We start from the raw sequence: 19,671 nt of genomic DNA, 5'->3' as shown, positions 1-19,671 counted from the left end.
GCGCCATGACAAACTTTGTCCGCCTCACCGAGAGGTGCGTCTACACTTGTCGTCCTCACTCTCCTGCCCTCTCTGCCGACAACGCCTTCCTCTCCTTCCGGACCGCGACGAGACACAGAAATATGCATTCTTGAATTGAGAAAACCCAAGAAAAAACGGTACTTATTGCAGAAAGCAACAAAGAGATGAGATGGTGGAGCTCAGGAGCACGCACAACGCTGTTGCTACCAAGAAAAAAACGACAACTTCTTCCCCCTGTGCTTTCCTGTGTGTGTGTGTGGGTGTGTGGGTGGGTGTGGGTGAGTGTGCCGACTGTGCGTGCTGAGCGTTCTCCCTTTACCATCAGTAACATTCTGCTACAGAAAGAGAACCATGCGCCTCTTCTACACGCAGAGGATGCGGACGCTGGCACATACACACACACACACACACGTTCCCTCTCTGCTACTCTCCCGCGTTTTTTTGTTTCTCTTTATACGCTTGTCGTATCGCTGGATATACAGTGTGAGTGAGGATGGTAACAGTGGGTGTGGGTGTGGTTGTGGTTGTGGGGCGGTAGCGGCGGACTACCACACATGAAACGAGTTTAAAAGAGAAGGAGAGAGAGACAACAACAACGATGGCAGCCAAAAAAACCGGAAGAGAGAGGGGCATGGGAGGACTCTTAGCGCTTCTTTAACTTTGTTTATTTTCAAGCGAAGAGCGAAAAAAAATGTCGGGAGGGAGGGATAAGGGCTTACATGCATGTGAGCAAACCGAACAAACACAGGCCGCTTATCCCAATCTCGAGAGACCTACACACATGAATGTATACAGCTGTCACCATCATAGAAAAATGCATCCAATGGAAAAATAAAAACGTCAACAAGTACAATTAGGCCAGGGGGGAGGAGGGGGAGGGAGAGAGACATGTTCAGAGAAGGAGAGTGCGCTTCATGCGCGAGTGCCTACTGTACACGCTGTGGTATGAGATAGGGGATGGATGGATGGATGGAGGGCGGCGCGGGACCTCTCCTCTACGCTGCATCCTCATTTGTTGCTTACATACAATTCCCTCCCCGTCTCAACGAAACAGCGCCACACGCATCAGCCGCGGCGACTGGCAGGCAGCAACTAAAAGCCGAACAAACGTACCTACACACGGGCCGAAGGGAAGAAGAAGAGAAAGCGAAACAATGCAACAACAACACAAAAAGTATGGGGAGGGGAGGTATTACGAAACACACACACACACACACACATATATACATATACATACATGCAGGAGGAGCAAAGAAGCGTCGGGGCATGATAGGCACGACCGCTGACGTTGCTGTTGCTTTTCGGCACATGCCGCGTCCACCTATCCTCGCGCTTTCTTCTACTGTCTCTCTATCTCTCTCTCGTTTTCAATGCGTCTATTGCCTTCTCAAAAAAAAAAATAAGCGTCTTTTACCATTTATATGCTACGAGCTATTTCGCTTTCGTGTTCGGCCCGCGGTGGCGCGCGAGCGCTGCTCGTGTCCCCGTCACTTGCGATTCACATTGCGCACAGCATCGTTGATCGTCTGTGCCAGCATCAGCGCCGTCTCGTGCGTCAGACCTGCAATGTTAGCGCGGCCCGACAGCGTGATGAAGATGTTGTGGTTTTGGCAGTATTCGCACTGCTCTTTCGACAGCCCGAGGAAGGAGAACATGCCAATCTGGTTAATGACGTGTTCCCAGCGTCCGGGCGTCTGCAGGCGCAGCAGCTCGTCGTACACGGTGCGGCGCATCGTGCGGATGCGCTCCGCCATGGCCGATAGCTCTGCTTCCCACTCCTTTCGCAGCTCGTTGTTGCTCAGGATGAGGTGAGCCAAATGGGCACCGTGGGCCGGGGGGCAGGTGTACTCCGCACGAATCAGCGAATCCATCACGCTCTTCACATCCGCGCGCTTCGTCTTGTCCTTGAGGAGCAGCGACAGCGTGCCCGCACGCTCGCTGTACAGGCCCATGTTCTTGGAGAACGACTGCGCCAGCAGTACCTCGATGCCGCGGCGGGCAAACAGGCGGGCAGCATACGCGTCTGTGTCGAGGCTGCCGCTCGCATAGCCCTGGTAGGCGGAGTCGAAGAACACCTGATGGTGCTTGGCCAGCATCAGTGACGCGATCTCGTTCCACTGCTCCTGCGACGGGTCCACGCCAGTGGGGTTGTGCGCGCACTGGTGCAGAAGGAACACAGAGCCGTCCGGCGCAGCCAGAATGTCCTTCTTCATGCCCTCAAAATCCAGCCCGAGCGTCTTGTGGTCGTAGTAGGCGTACGTGCGGATGTCCTTCCAGCCAGCAGCCTTCACGATGCTGTAGTGGTTGGGCCACGTGGGGTCGGCAAGGTAGATGGGCGTCTTCTCAGCGTCGAAGACGTGAGTCAGCAGCTTCGCGCCGAGAGAGAGGGCACCGGTCCCGCTCAGCGTCTGCACGGCAACCAGGTTCTCCAGCTCGACGGTATCGCCGTAGATCATCTTTACCGCCTCATCGATGAAGGGCTGGTAACCGGAGATGGGTAGGTACTCGTAGTTAAGATTCATGTCCAGAAGAAGCTGCTCAGCCTTGCGGACCACGCGTAGCGGGTAGGGAAGGCCCTGCTCGTCGCGGTAGGCACCAATGACGAGGTTGGCCTTGGGGCCCTTGGCAGCGGCGGCGCGTTTTGCGAGCTCGAAGATGGGATCGGGAGCTCGTCCCTGAATCTTCTGCCAGCGCTCCGTCGTGGTCATGGCTGCCTGCGTGGACATCTGTGCCTGGTGGATGGGGGAAGAGCGAAGCTTAGGGGCGAGAGGAATGTCGGAATTGTTTCGGGGTGGGGTAGGGTGGAGTGGAATAGCGTGGCTGTCGGGAAGGGAGAGGGAGAAGGCTGTAAAGGGTGAGAGAGGGAGGGAGCAGAATGATGGCCGTGGAGTTTGCGTAGGCAGGCCCATGAAGCGTCCTAGTGGTGACGACCTACCCCCTCCCCCTCCTCCCAACACGTGCAGTCACCGCATCACTGGTGGCGGCGTGCAGGAGAAGTGGGAAGTGGAAGGTCGGTGGCAAAGGTGTGTGCGTGTGTGAGTGGGAGGAGGGAGGGGGGGGGTGGGCACCTGCCATCCAGCAGGATGACTAATAAACAACGATACATGCACGAGTTCTCCCCCTGCAATGTAGTCACGTAACGAGAGAGAGAGACGAGACAGAGGTTGCGCACCCTAGCTCACCACCCACACACAGTGGTGTCGCTCAAGTGGCGAGGGGAGAGTCACCAGCACGTGTCTCGGTTCCGCTCTTCTGTATACATTCTTTTATTTTTTTGTCTTGCTTGTGGAGATCAAAGGAAAGCAGATGGGCGCCCACGGAAACGACATCCGGCAGAGCAACGGCGACGCGCTGCGTGAATCACGAGCCCGCCGTCCTCAGCACATCTTCCAGACGCTCCGTTTCGGGAACGCCGCCGTACTCTAGCGCCATACGGCGTTGTTCCTGCAGGACCGCCAGGTGGACGTCCCTCTCGGTCCACTGCGCTGCGGTGGGAGCGCCTGGGAGCCGTCGAGTTCCCAGAAAGGAGGCCACGGACAACGCTGCGGTGCCTCTACGGCGAGGGCTAGCGTCGTGCGCGCTCAAGGGGAAGAGCCGTTGTCGCGTCAGATGCACACTCGCATCCGCGCCGTCTTTGAAATCGCATTCCTGAGGTGCCGCCATCTCTGCCGATGCACCTGCGGCGGTGCTGTCCAGCGCTTGCACCGGAACCTTGCCATCTGTCGATGCAGACGCCCCAGTAAGATGTGCAATACCAGCTGCCGTCGCGTGCGTGCGCCAGGGTACAACGTATCCGTCGTTTAGCACCCCAGCGGCGACACCAGCGCTGGCAGCAAAGGGCTGTCCGCCGGAGTGCGGGCCGAAGGAAGCCGATGCATCCATTGCATAGCTGCTGGTCGGACTGCCCCCGGACGCGCGGCTCATGAGGGAGGTGAAAGACAACGCCTCCAAGACGCGCTCCACGGTGGATAGCGACTCATTAGGGGCCAAGCGATCGACTGGCGACGCGCCATCCGCCGAGGTCGGCTCCGGTGGTGCAGCCGGTGAAAGAGGCGCGCCGTGCAGCGAATCGGACACGGCAGCTGTGCCGCCGAAGATGTCGCGTAGGACATCCACGACACGCTCTGCATCAACTGCAAATGGCGCGGTTGACTGCGTCACAGGAGCACTTCCTCTCTCAAGGGAAGCAAGAAGCGGTGCGCACGGCTCCCTCGTGAGTGGCTGGGAGGCGATCGGTGATGCCGCCGTTTCTGGCAGTGGTCGAGCCGAGGCCGCGTGCGTCTGCTGCTGGACCGACCCACCAAAGTTGTCGTCGGCGGCAGCCGTGGCAGCGCCTTTGTTGTTATCAGACGTGGGCGGGGATCGCGTCTGAGCCACTTTGCCACTGTGCCAAGTCACACCTGAGGTAGACGTGACCGGTGTAGCGAAATCAGGCAGAGCGAGCGAAATGGTGTTGGCGGGAGCAACCGAAGGGTGATTGAGGGAGATGCGGAGCGCGGAGCCGCTGTCGCCGCCACTGCCGCCGATAGCCGCCACAGTAGCGTCGTTGGTGCTGCCTGCAGCTTGCACACCAGCACGCCGAGACTGCATCAACGCTGCACGAGACGCCAACCTCTCCTTTGTGAAGAAGACGCGTCGCGCCCTTTCCGCGGCGGCTTCCACCTGCTGCTGAGCATGCGTCGCGCAGGACTCCGTACGCGTCTCCTCGCCACTGTTCACCGCACTCGTCTTGCTCCGCATGCTGTCGCTTCCACGTGACCAGGCCTCCCAAGCAGGGGCTCTCAGATGCACCGCCACGCCAGACAGCGGCGATGACGACTGAGCGCGTGAGTTTCTGTGCCGAAAGCGGAAGCGAAGAAGGCTTCGCAGCACCTCCGCCTCCTCTTCATCCACCACGGGCACATCGGTGACCTGCTGCTGCTGCCGCTCTGACGGGCCTCCTTCCTCGCCGTCTTTGTATTCCATGTAAGCATAGTCGGGCGAGAAGAAGTAGTCGCTGTCTGCCCACGGCGACGGAAGCGGCTCCACAAAGTGCGTCGTGGCCGGGGAGGCGAAAGTAACGTGGCGCGCTGGTGCCCGTGCAGATGATATCGGCTCGCCCCACATGTCGTCGTCCTCGGCCACCGCTCCCTCCATCACGAACGGACGAGGCCGCTGCGGCTGCTGCTCTGCGTCGCCGAGAATCGACCCGCTGCCATTCGACAGGGCCGTCACGGTGGAGTTCGCCAGCAACTCATCTGAAAACGTGCGAGACGTGGTGAAGCCTGACAAATTGCCGTTTGCGTTGACGGTGCCAGGGCGCTGGGCAAGCCCGGCACGAGTGTCGCCTTTTTCGTGCACACCAGAGTCGCTGAGGGGCGGACAAGTGGCGGAGTTGGCGGCGGATGTGGAAGTCACTGCGTCCTCGTATGCCTGCCGCTGCGCGGAAAACGGCAACGAGGACCAAACGACGCCGCTTCCGCTGCGGTTTTTACTACCGGCACCACCGCCGGCGACCGTGCTGCCCGAGGTTTCCTTGCGAAGAAGGGAGTCTATGGAGTACGCCCCCATTAGCAGATCGGGAGCCTCGCCGTATTTCATGCCCCCTGTTGGCTGAGGCGGCACGGCAGTGACTGTCGCAGCAGCACCAGGTGGATGCGTTGCTGCAGCGGCGCCGTGCACGGACTTCCCATTTTCGTCGTTTGAGCCAATCGCGCTATAAGCCGGCGACTGTGGGTGAGGGAAGGAGCGAAGCCCTGAGTCCTGCTCTGGAGCGGTGTTGAGCGACGGCGGGACGGCCTGGGTGTTGGGAGCGGAGGTGCTGGAGAGGAGGTGCGCCGTGAAGATTTTGTCCCTCAGCACCCCAGCGGCAGGAGACGGCTGCACATCACTCTGTGCAGCGAGACTGCCGATGCCCTGGCTGCTGACAAGGTCGGCACCGCTCGAGGCATTGACTCGCGCGGCGTGCCCCGTCGCTGCCGCACTCGCTCGCCCGAAGTCCTTCTCGGCTTTTTCCACTCTTGACTTTCCGACTAACGGCAAGAGACTACTGTTGCTGCTGCGAAAGTTCGCGTGGTCGTCCGCGACGGGGTCGAGACCAGCGGTCGGTGACCCCACGCCGCCGGCAGCTCTGTCTCTGTCGGGAGGACCGGTGGGGTTCTCCAAAGCGTTGCGATTCTTTGCGTCGCTGAGTTGAAGCCGGGACGGCGTCAGAATCGCGGACCTGCACTGGTTCGGCAGAGGTCCCTCGCCACTACTCTCATTGCCGCCCGCTTCACAGGCATTGCGAGCGGCAGTGGATGCTGGTGGGGGTCGATCACCCACACCGTTGCTGAGGTCTAGCATGGGCAAATGGGGCTGCGCGACGCCGGAGGACATGGTTGGTACAGCGCCACTTGGCGCTATGGAGAGGGGGGTGGCCGCGTCACCTTCCGCGGCCCGTCGCTTGCTCTGCGTACTCGTGCTAGCTCCGCCACCGCTGCTGTTGCTGAAGCTGAATCCCACTGTTTGCAGGAGCGGTTGCTTCATCTGCTGGCCTGCCGGGGCCCGCTGTGCCTCTTGCAGCGACACAGGGCCGACGTCACCGGGAGTGGCGTTGACTGTGGAGAGGGTTGCGCCGATGGTGCTGACAAGGGTTTCAAAGGTGCCCTCGAAGCTTTTGTTGTGCTGCCGGTGCGAGGGTGACTTTCTCAGGTTATCGGCAGCCGCTGGGCCGGTGCTGCTGGTCGTTATTCGAGTCGGTGTGTTGACGGGTTCGGCTGCAGCGCCTGGAGCGGAAGAGGTGCAGTTGAAGGAGGCGCTGCTGCCTTCCCGCGGATCAGTCCAGTCACTGCGACAGCAGGCCGCGGCAAGTTTGGATTTATCCTCGTCGCCTGCGAGGCACGGTGGAGAGGTCGAGGGCCCCGTGCCGTGGCCTCTGGGGGCGGAGAAGTGACTGCTGATGCTTCGACCAAGTGTCAACGAGGTGCTCTTCACGGTGTTGCCGTTGTTGCCACCACCACCGACACCACTGGCGGAAAAGGCGATAGTGCGGGGATTCGCACTCATGACCTCGGCGCCTTCGGTAGTGGATGCATCCACCGCCCGTATGCGACTTGGCAAGCCGGAGGTGTAGCTGGCGTCGTGCTCCGTGGACGTCAGGGTAGAGGTGGGGTCTTCCTGTGAGGGTATCCGCGGTTCTTTGCCACGTGCTGACGAGGAGGGGTGCACTTGCGCGCCAGCCACACCGTGAGCAGGTCTGCACGGGTCTTGGAGAGCGAGGGGGTTGCTATCATGCGGGGACGTCTGCATCTGTGCACCGGAGCTGAGTGGATGCTCACTAGCTGCGCTCTGTTTGCCCGCCGCGACGCCAATGAGTTCCTCCGCACCGATTGAAGCATCAGCCACATACGCCGCAAACCCCGTCGGTATCAGGCGATGGGGAGACGAGTTGTTTCCTAGGCTGAAGCCTGCAGATGGCGAGCTAGCGCTGAGGTAGTCGGTGGCCAGGTTCGAGGCGCCATTCCGCGGCGCAGCCGCAGCCGCGGATAGGTCGTCGCGTACCGTCGCCACAGGCACTGCCGTGTACGCATCCTTGCCCGAAGTGGTTGGCGACTGCGCCATAGCTGCCTGCGTCGCGGGTGCCGTCGTAGGACTATGACCGCCTTGCGCGTCCGATAATGCCGGTGGTGGTGTCACAGGCGCCAACGCAGAAGGAGTGGAACTAAGTGGCAGAGCGCAGGATGAAATCCGGTTCACCGCCCCACCATGGGTGCTCGGTGGATGATGGGATCCGGCAGTTGCAGCACCGAGGGCATTCACCGTGCTACTGTGCGCGGATGGCGACGGACTCGCCACAAACGGGGCCTCTGATCTGGGAGTCACCATCGGAAGCGGCGTCTGCCCCGACTTGAAGCTGTCAGCTGTATGACTTGTCTGACCGTTTGCTCTGATGCATATCACAGGTGTTTGATGAGGGTACGCCGGCTCTGCCGACTTACCTGATGAGCTTGCCGCGTTCGACATTCGACGACGCAGATGGCGCTCTCTCTTGCTGTCGTATGCACCCCAAAATATGTTTCTTTGATTCGTTCGTGTCCCTGGCTTGGTTTATGCGCTGTCGCCCGTCGCTGCTTCTGCGGGCCAGTGATGAGGCGGCTTCTTGCCAACGGAACACGGAGAAGAACACGCACACGCACACACAGGAAAAAAGGCACCGCAAAGGAAGAAAAAAAAGAAGGCACAAAGAAATCCGGCAGGCTAAAGGTGGTCGTGCACTAGGCTGTCAATGGTAAGGACACTTGACGGTATGAGTGAGGCAGAGTGAACCGCACAATGAAGGGGAGAGTTTCGTGTCACACGCCTTACTGACCGCGCGCGGACAAAAAAAAGAGGACGGCAACGAAAAACAAAGTTGAGCAAACGATGCACAGACCTCCGCCGGCGATTGAGGAGGTGTGCGCGCGTGCGTGCGTGCGTGTGTGTGTGTGTGTGTGTGTGTGAAGGGTACACACAGAGACGGGGAAAGCAGGAGGATGCACAGGTTAAGGATATCCGACGCACCAAGGATGCTTCACACACCCACACAATGCGGCTGAGGAGTAGAAGTGTGCAAAGGGGTACTTCCCTTTCCTTCGTCCGCGTGAGGGAGAAAGCGTGGGGGAGGGGGAGAGAGGAAGACGAAAACCGGGGAGGGGCACTAGCAAGTCAGTCCATTCGCCTCGAACGATTCGACTGCTGGTGCGGTGTGTGCGATCGTGCCGCCTAAACCAGGCCCATACACCGGCAGGAGTAGAGCGCGCCTTTCGCACAGGAGCATCGAGGTGCGTATGTGCTATGCTTCTGTGCACGGACGAGGGCGCGGAGCAACCCGTCCTCCTCCAGCTCCCTGTCTCAGCGGGTGGGGGGATGCAGGGTTTATCGAATGGAATGCGGAACTTCCTCTGAGGACGCGGACAGTGGACATCACAAGAAGAGACCAGAAAGTCACTGCAGCCCTTTATCCAAGTGAATGAAAACTAGAAGGGGCACTGAGGTGGAGAGCGAGCATCTCACTTTGGTTGAACAAGGAATGCCCAACCATCCCCCGATCTCGTCGCACCGCTACACCCCGAGAGCAGCGTACAAAGGATGCATACAAAATAAGCACTCAGCTGTCCGCACACACACGCGCATACAAAGACAACCGCTCCGCAGGGACAGGTGCACGCTGACTCGCTGGCTTCGGAGGGAAGAGAAAAATGCAAGGTGGAGGGAGGGCGAGAGTTGGTCGGCAGCATTCCCTGTCCAAGACACCCCTGCACCCTACTAGAGAGGGTGGCGGTGGCGGTCGAAGGGGTGGGAGGGAGCGCGCGGCGCCGTCTGAGAGGAGCATCCGAGACTGCAACGAAAAGAATACACGTACATAAAGTTGAACGAAGTCGAGTTGGTGAACGCATTGGCTTCGACACAGTGCGATGTGCTACAGCGAGACATGAAGCGATGCGTGCTAACGTGTTGATAGCTCGTCTGCCCCTTTCATTTTTTTTCTTCACGCAACGTGCAGAGGAGTGCTGCCGCCATCGACGTCACACCCGTGCCCATGAGCAGCTGTACGTGAAACAGAGCTTTTTTATCCTCTCACCGTGGACAGGACATACGACATTAGTGCACAAGCACCGTTTTGTGTTCGAATGCGCATGCGTTTGGTGGGTGGGGTCTGGAGAGTGGGGGAAGGGGGGGCAGGAGAGAAAAGTGGCACGTGTGTGTGTGTAGCAGGGGGTGGAGGAGACGGGGCGGTGTCTCTCGCCTTGGCGTTCCTTGGAACGAAAGAGTTAGAGTGTGGGTGAGCGAGATGACAGGAGGAGGCGCGCCTGAACCGATGCTGGTGGGCGACCGAGCCGCTACGTGATCTCGTCAAAAAAAAGGAAAAACATGAAGGCCGCAGACGCACGTTGTGGCATTTACGTTTCCTTCCGCGCCGCCGATGCGAAGTGCCTGTGCGTGAGTGGGCGCTGAGAAGAGGGCCGGCGTTTCGCATAAAAAAGAAAACAGCACACGCCAGAGAAAGGACTCATTCCAGCACACAAGAAATGAGTGAAGGCACGCCGCAAGATGGGGAGGAAGTACCCCCCTCAGTCACGGCGACATCCGCGATCGTGACGTCCGTGCCGGGGCCAAGGAAGCGAGCTGGCATGAGCAAAAAAAAAGTAAATGATGGCACGAATGGAGGAGCTGGAAATTTGCGCTCAACAGCTCCCCTCCGCGCGCTAGCCCCTGTTTTTCTCGGCATGGCTGGATTCGTGGTTCCGTGGCCAAAGCTGCCACACATTGTACATGCACACTCCCATACCTTCCAGAAGCGAACAAGTTCTGCACTTCCCCCTCTGTCAGCGTTCAAGAACTTCCGCCGCCATCCCCTCGGATCCACAGCAGAAGCAAGGCAGGCCCAGCGCGCTCCCTGTTCGCTGCGCCGAAGGTGAGAAGAGAGAGGAGAAAGAGGGTGAAGCCGTCTTTGATCAGCGACGTGATCGGCAGGCCGCTTGCTCCGCGAGAAAGACCCGATAAACACACATCCGAGCGCACACGTAGACAAGAAAGAAATTTTGCCGAAAAAGATGACACACACACACACACACACAAGCGCAATGGGATGTGAGCAGACGTCCAAGACAGAACAACAAAGAACGGAGTCCGACTACGTCGGTACACACGTGCGAAAAAAAAAGAAGCCCACAAAAAAGGGTCCGAGATGTCGTCTTGTGACAGGGTAGAGAACGTGACGTATGTTCGCTGACACCCCGGATAGTCGCATGCGCTTTTCAGCATTCCGCCACATTTGTGGGAGGATACGCTTCGCCACGTCTTCGCTACACTTGCGGGTCTCAGTTATCCGTTAAGCAGGCTTTTGGCCCATACCAGGTCTTGCCCGACTAGCGACGACGGGACACTGGCCGAACAGAGCGTCAGCTTCTTCTTGTGTGGGAGGGAGCCCACGCAGGCGCTACACTGCTCGCGAGACGAGTCATGACACATTTCTTGCGCCGCCGCACGTGCGCCTAAGCGTATTGGTGGTGGGGGTGACCCTTTCTTGTTGCGCAGCCCGTGTAGGCAGTGCCATACGCTCGAAACCACCGCGAAGGAGGGAGTGAGCTGTCAGTGTGGCTGCTTCCTCACAAAAACTGGGAACGGAGAATTCGCATGGCGACACGACTGCAGCACAGTTCGGAGGAAGCTGCAAAACGGCACTGTGGGCAGGAGCAAGAAGTGCACGGAGTGGTGAAGCAGTGAGAACGTGCCGTACAGGATCGATGAGTACCGAAGGCCGAAGAAATTATCGCCGCACGTGTGGGGTGCCCGCGAGCAGCACATAGAATGCCCAAGTACAAGTGTCATGCCTTCGAGGCAAAGGGGGCAGGCAGAGAAGGTACGCCATATGCATTTACGGCGGCGGCGCGTCTTCGTTGACGCATCCGATGAAAGATGAGGGGGAGGGAGGAACGGCAGATGAAGAATGGCTCCAACGACAGCGAGAGAGAAAATGTGTGAAAAGCGAGTCAGTTGGACGATTTTCGAAAACATTTGTTTTCGGGGGGGGGGGGTGGCCGCGACGACGTTTGAAGGGCGGCAGCACATCTTCAGCACTTTCGCCGAACATGTATTGCGTGCACAAAGGCATGAACAGAAGGGGAGGGAAGGGTGTGTAAAGGGATAGAGTCCCAGCCCCATTCACTTGCACCCTTATGGCTCCGTGTCCTCAATCCCGACTTGTTTTCGTCTCGGCATCGCCGCCCCCTCCCCCTCCCTCTTCACGTGAGCGTATTCATTCGTGTTCCGCTTTGCCCGATATTCGTTCAAAATTTACTTACAGCTTTAGTGGCACGCTCTAACCTCGCATAACTGTGGTATACACACACACACACACAGGGCTCCTTCCCCTCCCACCACACGCCGCCAAACAGCCGCTGTTTGCAACAGCGATATGGCGGAGCGAGACAAGAGTAGAGAAAAAAAAGAAGGAACACCTTTGGCTTGCACGCACGTACGTGGCTCCACCTGTGTCTGCTGTAGGAGCATTGTTGTGTAAGAGAGGTGCGTGTGGGGTGGTGGTGGTGGTCCCGGCTGGCCTCTTCAGCTGCGGCACTGGCGCTCACCTCTTATTCAGAGCTCACTCACCATGACGGCTGAGCACCATGCGCAACCGCTGCATCAGCTGCTGCTTCTCCGCGTGTGCTGGGGAGAAGTTGGTCGAGGAGGACTGCCTCTCTCCGTCATCGTGCTGCGATGACTGTTGCTCATCAGTTAGAGCCCTCTTACCCCCCGTCGAATGACTCTGGCGTGCTCGCAGTACTTCTTCAGCTCGGGTGAAGTTGTCGATGTCGCTCTTCGTGAGTCCTGGGGGGTATCCATCGGACGCCGAGGCGCCCTGCAACGCTATGCCTGGCGGGCTGCGTGCGGGTCGCATCCACGACATGGGAACAGGCAATGGAGAAGGGTAATGCTGCGCGTTGGCGACGAACGATGCCGCTATCATCTCTGTCGCGGATGCACGGGAGGAGGTGCCGTTCGCTGTCGTGCAGCTGCCCTTGTCCCACCTGCGACAGGCACTGAGGCCACCAGATGGCCTTGCTGCGGTCATGGTAGCGGCTTTGTTGCTGCTGCCGACATATCGGTAGGCGTGGCCCCCCTCCTTCGGCGTGTGATCACACCTGGGAGGACCCATGCTGCCTCCGTCCTCGGGACGCACAGTCCCGCGCGACACACTGTGAGAAGTGGCTGCTTCGCTGACGATACCTTTGCTTGACGTGGTGTGCGGGAACTCTGAGATAGCGGCGGTGGCGAGCCGAAGGAAATCCCACGAGTCGTCCCATGCCACACCGCCAGTCCCATCCCCACGATTGCCGCGGTCCTTGAGCTCAGGCGGGCTGTCGCTACGCTGCGCGTTTGCTGACCCGTCAGGGGTGTCGTCTGTCTTTGTTGTGCCCGGCAACGGAGTAGGATAGCCTGGCGTCCGCTGGTTCTGCCGAAGCGGCTGGGGCGAAGGCACAAGTGCTGACACTGGCACCCTGGTGCTGCCGGGTGCAGAGTGTTTCACTTGATCCTCTCCTACGCTGCACGCAGCAACCGCGGATGGCACTGCAGAGGGCTGAACCGATGATTTCCCAAAGACGGAGCGCTCCAGCACCTCTCGTAAGCGGCTCATCAGCTGCTCCTTCTCCGGATTCCTCGTCGGCGCGATCGTTGCCGCTGCCGCTGCCGCTGTCGCCGCGACCGCGCCAGCTGACGTTCTGGGATATGGCGGAACTGAGCCGCACTGTGCCTGTTGGTGGTACGCAATTGAATCCGTGCCGTCACCGCCACCGGCGCAGAGGCGATGACTGGCAAGCGGCTCAGACGCCACGCGCTGCATGGGGGCGGCTACAGTTGTAAAATAGGCTGGCCGACCAGGCCATGAGTGCTGCGGAGGAGAGGGAATGTGCTCGAGCTGCGCCACTCCGGCACCCGCCTTTTCCACGCAGTGTTGTCGTGGCACTAGGGCGATTGGAAGAGGGGAGCTCAAGATACCGAATGAAGGTGACAGCGACTTCACAACCTCTGCGTCTGTCATCTCGCTGTTGCCACCCGCTTCCGCTGCGACGCCTGCCGCGGCCAACGCACGCACCGCGCTGCTGCCGCCTCCGTGCGCCACCTGTAGTGTCAGAGAAGAGGTGCTAATGTTGGCGCCACTCGAGTCCAGCGGCGACGACTGCACCTGCCTTCCTACAGCGGCAGACAAGACAGGCGCGGGAGGGGTCGTCATGGAGGTGCCAGTGCTGGGCAGGTAGGGGAGCTGCAAGCCAACCATGGGGTCGGCACCGGGTGGCGGAGCTACCACGGCAAGCGAGGCTGACACTGCTCCACTGCTGCCGTTTTCCGCATTGCGCAGTGCGGTAAGGAGAGGGGCAGCCAGAGCACCCTTGACGCCGCTCGGCAGCGGACATTCCGCCGCGGCTGCGCTCCTGAGAGACGCCAGATTACTGTTCTGGCGGCTTTCCGTGATTGACTGCACGAAGGTACCAAACTCACCCCAGCGGTCATGGGCGGCAGCGGTGCAAGCGGTACCCGCACCTGGATCGGAAACACAGGATGCAGAGGCAATCGCGCTCGACACCGTACGGTGGGTGCTGACGCTGCGACTGAAACCGTTGCCTGATGCATAGAGACCGCCGCGCACGCCCTCCCCAGTGTAGTGGTCCGGCAGCTTCGGCGGTGCGGGGGGCGACCTCATTGCCACACTCTCGCCGCGCCCCCTGCTCCTCGTCCCGTTACCGCCGCCGCACCCAGAGTCGATGATGACCACGATGGGGGCACTGCCACTGTCCACACTGCAGCTGTCCACGCCAGCGGCATCGCCGCTGTACATAAGAGAGGTGGTATTGCCTTCCACGTTGCCGTCAGGCCTAACGTCAACGGCCGTGGATGGCGAAGAGGACGAGTATGCAGCATGCGCCGTGGTCGATTGCTGTGATTTGTATAGGATGCTCGCCTCACTTTCGCTGTTGGCCGTACACACGCTCTTATTGCCCGGCGCGATATGCTGCTGGTAGGCGGCCCCGAGCGGCGAAGAGGAAGAGCTACACATGGTGTTTACCTGGTTGCTCTTCAGAGAAATACCGTGAAGAGTCGACGTCGCCGCCGCTACGGGGCCGCTGCTCGCGACATGGCACGCGTTCGCCGCGCCGCTGCCGCGCTGCGCCTCGCATGGGGTTGCCAGATTTCCCCACCCGCTGCGGACTGGCCCACTTGAGTAAACACTGACATTGCTGCTTGTCTCCTCGTGCCGGTTCACGGCGTCGCTGGTGCATTTTGCACTGCCGACTGTAACAGATGCGGACGCAGACCCGCTGTTGATGCGGCGGCCTTGGCTTACACGCCGAGTTCCCACCAAAAGACCGCGTGGTGGCGCCGAAAACGGTGCTCGCTCGCTTTCCTTCGCACCAGCTGCCGCCGCGGCAGCAGTAATCTCTGCGCCCTCCTGTATTTCAGTGGGAAGCCGCACGCCGCACGTTTCGAGGTAGCGCTCCAAGCTACCCAGTAGTTCTTTTATATGATTCGTGTACTGAGCCTCGGTGGAGCGGTAGTGCTGATTCTCGCCACGCCGCAGCTCATCGTGTGCGCGTTGCAGGACGTAGCTGATGGATGTTGGGTCTGTGTAAGCGTACGCCATTACGCATGCGCGCGCGCGGGCGATACACGAGAGGCAACACAAGGGAGAGGGGGCTAGTTAGACCCAGGTGAGCTCGTGAGTACACTCAAGGAGTGTCAAGGACACAAACACCGGGGCGCACACACTGCCCAAATGTTTGACGAACACTGTCCACTATGCCGTTGATAGGGAGTAGAACAACAAAGCAGAGCGAAAAAACCCAGTGATGAGACGGAAATGGCCAAAATGGAAAGAGAAGGAGGGAGGGAGGGAGGGAGGGACTAGACCACACACGCACACAAGGAGAGGGAGGGAGGGGCCACCAAAGACACGCCCCCTTCCGTTCACAAGAGCGCAAGACCGAGAAGAAGAAAGCGGAAGGAAACACACAAGCAAACGAGGAAAAGGCTCCACGTGTACACACACCCACACCCACCACAGCAAGAGGTATAGAGGTGGGGGAGGGAGGGAGAGAGGAAGAGGGAAGAGACGGGCTATCGAAAAATAAAGGGGAAGAAAGAAAAACAAGGTTCAATCGGAGTAGCCGGCAGAACAACAGGTTGTTTTGTCGAGGCGTCTCTTACACGCCTGCCATAAGTGATGTAAAATTGTTTATTGATGTTTGGTGGGAAGGTCTAGAACGGACGAAGCGGAGGCGTGTTTGTGTGTGTGTGCGGGGGGTGGGTGGGGAGGGGAGGTGAGGGGAAGAAAGAGAAAGGACGAGAGCACACAGACAGACAGACACACACACACACACACTCATGCAACACCGTAAATAAACCTTCAAGCGCACGACGTACTGCGCGCACCACCACCACCACCACCAAGAGCCAAACAAACAAGAACAGCAACTAGTTTTAAGAGGGTAGAAGCGAAGCCAAGACACACACACACACACGCGTACACGCTCACACGCACGCACGAAGAGGAAGAGAGCAGGAAAAAAAACAATCAAGCGAGGTAGGATATAACCAAGCAGGAAAAGACCAGTTTGGTGATGATGACAGGGGGGGAGGAGGACGCTAGGGCTTGTTTCCGAGATTATTACGTTGCGTGTGTATGTGTACAAATGTGTACGAATGGGAAGGCGTACAGAGGGAGAGAGCACAGAGGCGACCAAAGACAGCACCATGCAGCAGATAGATACAAGGAAAAGTGCGGGGGAAGGCGTGGCGCCGGAGGGAAAATGGCCGGCTCTTAGACTAGGCACGCAGCGACTGGCACAGGTATCCCCTCTCGAAAAGATGAAAAGCACCGGAGCCAGGGGCAAACGCGCGATAGGGACGATCAACAACGGAGAGGGTGAAAAAGGGGTGTGGTGGACAAGAAAGAGTCCTCCTGCTGTTGTTGTTAACAACTTGTGGACTCCTGCGGGAGAAGTGGCGCGCAAGAGGGGGAGGAGGGGTGCGGTGCGGTGCGGTGAAGAGTGATGGGGCGGAGGGGAGTGGGGAAGGGGGAAAAAAGAAATTTGCTACAGCGTCTCCTTCTCGTGTATAAGTCACTCGTGCGAATGCGTTAGTCTACACGAGGCAGCGAAAGAGGGAGGTAGTAATGACGAGGCTTCCGATGTTCCACGGGACGGGCGCAGTAGACGCACGCGCACCCATGCACAGTCACCCCACACGCCTTTTTTTTGTTCTCTTTTTCGTTCTTTTAGTCCGCGAGCAAACAACAACAGGGACAAGAGAAAAGATAAGGTGAGTGATGCGCGCCCTCCTCTACGCGGGGGAGCCTTGCTGCACCACCGCCTGTGCGAGCCCGAGACGCAAGTGCGAGGCCGCACGACCGGGAGGGTGACGAGAGCCGGAGGGGCACCCAACACGGAAGAAAATAGGAACGGCACACCTCCGAGGTGAACTGGCACAAAGGAACAACAGCAAAAACACAAGGGAAAGGAGCAGAGGTAGAGCAAGCGAGCGATGGATAAATGAATGCATTGACTGAATGAGGTATGCGGTGTGCTTGCGCGCGGGGGGTGGGTGGGTGAGAGAATGTCTGTGGATGTATGATGAGTGCCTGCGTGCGACGACGGAGCCACAACCTCCCCAAATCGCATCAAGAAGAAACGACTGTGGGAGGGGATTGGGCGTAAGAGAACAGAGACAGGAACGCCAACAACGACGCACACAGGGCTAACTCCCTCATGGTACGAGCGCAGAAGAAAGGCAGCAGAGAAATGGGGAGAGGGCGGAAGAAGAAAAAATGGGAGGAGCTCGGCGGTGAGGGAGTGAACATACGCGATAGCAGAAGTAACACATGGACTCACGGGTCGCCTTAGCTCAGGGCGCCCCGGAGGGAGGGGGTGGGGAGCGAGAAGTTACGAGGCGGACGCGCACACACCAGAGCACAGAGGGGAAGAGCACACGCCACGCCAGTTTCTCCTTTCTTTTTTTTTCTGCACTCCTTGGTTCGTATGCTAGAATTCATCGTGAGTGGATGCACGTGGCTCTGACAAAGAAGGCGCAGTCGTCATGACCGCGTCTACGTCAACACTCTCCTTGCCAGAGCTGCCTCACCCTCTTCTTCGTAGGCCGCGCGCGTTACGACCATGCTGCTCGCAAACGACGATATCTGCGCCACGTAGCTGGCCCCCATCCACGCCGCGTAGGCGCGCTGCTCTGGGGCGGACACGCAGATGCGCTGATTCGAGGAGCCGTTGGTGGACGACGCAGCACTTCCGCGAATACGCTGTTGCATCTCCTTGAAGAAACGGTACCCGAAGCCAGCGCTGCAAGTCGCACCACCCGTCACGACAACGTTTCCGAGCAGCTGCGGCTGCAGTTCCGCAGGAGCGGCGGCCACCGCGTCCAGCACTACGTCAACCACGCCGCGGCCCTCACTCCCCATAAGGACTGGGTAGAAGAGCACCTCTGACGCCTGCGCGGCTTCCGCGGCGCCGACTTCGAGAAAGCTGCCATCTGGGAGCGTGAAGGGGTGCGAGGACGGGGTGCTGGCGTGAGCCGCACCGCTGCCGCCAGACCCGCTCTGTCGTGTGCGCTGAGCAGAAGCAGCAATCAGCGCAGAATTGAGCTCGTCGAGAGACGGCGTGGCAGCGGTGCTGGCGTCTGCCGCGGCGAGGGAGGATTTGGTTGAGAAGAGCGGCGTGGCAGACACGGTGCAGCACGCCTCCTTGATCGCGTAAACTAGCTCGCGTTCTTGCTGGGTGCCGGCGCCAGCACCGCTACTCAAGCCGTTTCTCGCGGTGCCCAAGAGCGATGGCGGTGCTGATCGCCTGAAAGCCGCCGTCACCGCTGCTGGGCCGAGTACGCCGCTTTGGTACAGTAAGCGCGTCAAGTACGACGTAACGGCTACCCCCGTTGCACCGTCCGCCTCTCGCTGGAGGCACTGAGGCAGAACATAGCCGTCGGCCGCCGCTGCAGTGCTTACAGCGCCGTCGCCGACGTCGACGACGACACCAGTTGTTTGCCCAGTGGCATACAGGGCTAGCAGCGGTCCTACGCCGCAGAACACACCGGCCGCACGAGGACCCACGCGTTGCTGCTTACCACTGTCGCTCACGAGAGCCTCTTGGTCGGGGCCTTCAAAGAGGAGTTCCGCCAACCTGGCCCGCTGGGGTCGAGACGCAAAGGGGGTCTCGACCAGTGAGTAGAGGACATCTTCGCCCTCCTCGAATGACTGTCGCACCACCAGTGACGACGGCGGAGGGACCAGAGCGTTCTGAATGCTCTGCCGCAACAGAGGTCGCGCCCCGACCCAGTCCATGATGACCCCTCCATGCTGTATGGGCCGACTGAGCCGCAGCACGGCGCGGCGAGAGGCAGCGTCGCTTCCAACCACAAAAGAGCTCGTGCTGATGCTGCTACTCTGATTGGACGACGACGATGCCTGTGGTAGACAGCGCGGGTATTTTGGTGTGCCGACAAGAGCGGGTGTGAGGTGCGGCGTTGTCGCGGTGTGCAGGCCCGACTTGATGGTGCGGCTGCCCAGGTCGAGAATGAGCACCGGTGTCGAGGAGACGCCTGCTCGGCTAAGCGCCGGGGACACTGTGGAGGATGCGGGGTAGTGGTACTGCTGCGACTCCATCTCCGACTTTCTTCGCGACGGCGGTACGCAGAGAGAAAAGGAAGGGCTGAAGAGGAGCGGGTGGCAAGCGCATTGTGACTCAACAGAGCGGCTTCTCAGCTCTCGGGTGGCGTAGAGGAGCCAAAAACGGAGTTGGACGTACGGATGCAGATATCGACTAGCGCTTGATTCACGGGCGACAACTCGACCACACTGCAGAGTGTTTCCTTTGCATGGTGCGCGTCTGCGCAAGGCCACGGACAGGACCCGCACGATCACGCAGGTGATTGCGGTCGCCAATCATGGCCGTTGTGTTTCTTTGCGCACACATGCCACTGCTCGGCGACGGCCGCGTTCAGATCCCTACCACGATTGAAGTGCGAGGAGAGACACATGCTTCCACAGACGCAGACAGTAGAGGATATTGCGCCTCAGAGAGAGGGAGAAAGAAAAAAGAATAGCAGCGCGAGGCGCACTCGTGCTCCAAATGCACGCACCTCGCGCGC

The 19,671-nt window shown here is 59.4% G+C and overlaps 4 protein-coding genes across 4 annotated transcripts; all 4 read right to left on the bottom strand.

Annotated features, from left to right (window-relative positions):
- Positions 1 to 1,508: 1,508 nt before the first annotated feature.
- LMXM_34_0820 (putative aspartate aminotransferase) lies at positions 1,509 to 2,747 on the bottom strand (the record flags this gene model as incomplete). Its single annotated transcript, XM_003879030.1, has 1 exon — positions 1,509 to 2,747. The coding sequence occupies one exon, from the start codon at positions 2,745 to 2,747 to the stop codon at positions 1,509 to 1,511; it is 1,239 nt and encodes a 412-aa protein (XP_003879079.1).
- Positions 2,748 to 3,381: 634 nt separating this feature from the next.
- Positions 3,382 to 8,004, bottom strand: LMXM_34_0810 (hypothetical protein, unknown function; the record flags this gene model as incomplete). Its single annotated transcript, XM_003879029.1, has 1 exon — positions 3,382 to 8,004. The coding sequence occupies one exon, from the start codon at positions 8,002 to 8,004 to the stop codon at positions 3,382 to 3,384; it is 4,623 nt and encodes a 1,540-aa protein (XP_003879078.1).
- A 4,120-nt stretch (positions 8,005 to 12,124) lies between these two features.
- LMXM_34_0800 (hypothetical protein, unknown function) lies at positions 12,125 to 15,163 on the bottom strand (the record flags this gene model as incomplete). Its single annotated transcript, XM_003879028.1, has 1 exon — positions 12,125 to 15,163. The coding sequence occupies one exon, from the start codon at positions 15,161 to 15,163 to the stop codon at positions 12,125 to 12,127; it is 3,039 nt and encodes a 1,012-aa protein (XP_003879077.1).
- A 2,460-nt stretch (positions 15,164 to 17,623) lies between these two features.
- Positions 17,624 to 19,186, bottom strand: LMXM_34_0790 (putative actin-like protein; the record flags this gene model as incomplete). The annotated part of the gene is made up of 1 exon (XM_003879027.1): positions 17,624 to 19,186. One exon carries the CDS (start codon positions 19,184 to 19,186, stop codon positions 17,624 to 17,626), a length of 1,563 nt encoding a protein of 520 aa, XP_003879076.1.
- Between the last annotated feature and the right edge of the window lie 485 nt (positions 19,187 to 19,671).

The sequence above is a fragment of the Leishmania mexicana genome, chromosome 34, assembly GCF_000234665.1.
Source record: "Leishmania mexicana MHOM/GT/2001/U1103 complete genome, chromosome 34".
Classification (NCBI taxonomy): domain Eukaryota; phylum Euglenozoa; class Kinetoplastea; order Trypanosomatida; family Trypanosomatidae; genus Leishmania; species Leishmania mexicana.
The sequence above is the reverse complement of the archived record's forward strand: the minus strand, read 5'-3'. Positions and strand labels throughout refer to the sequence as shown.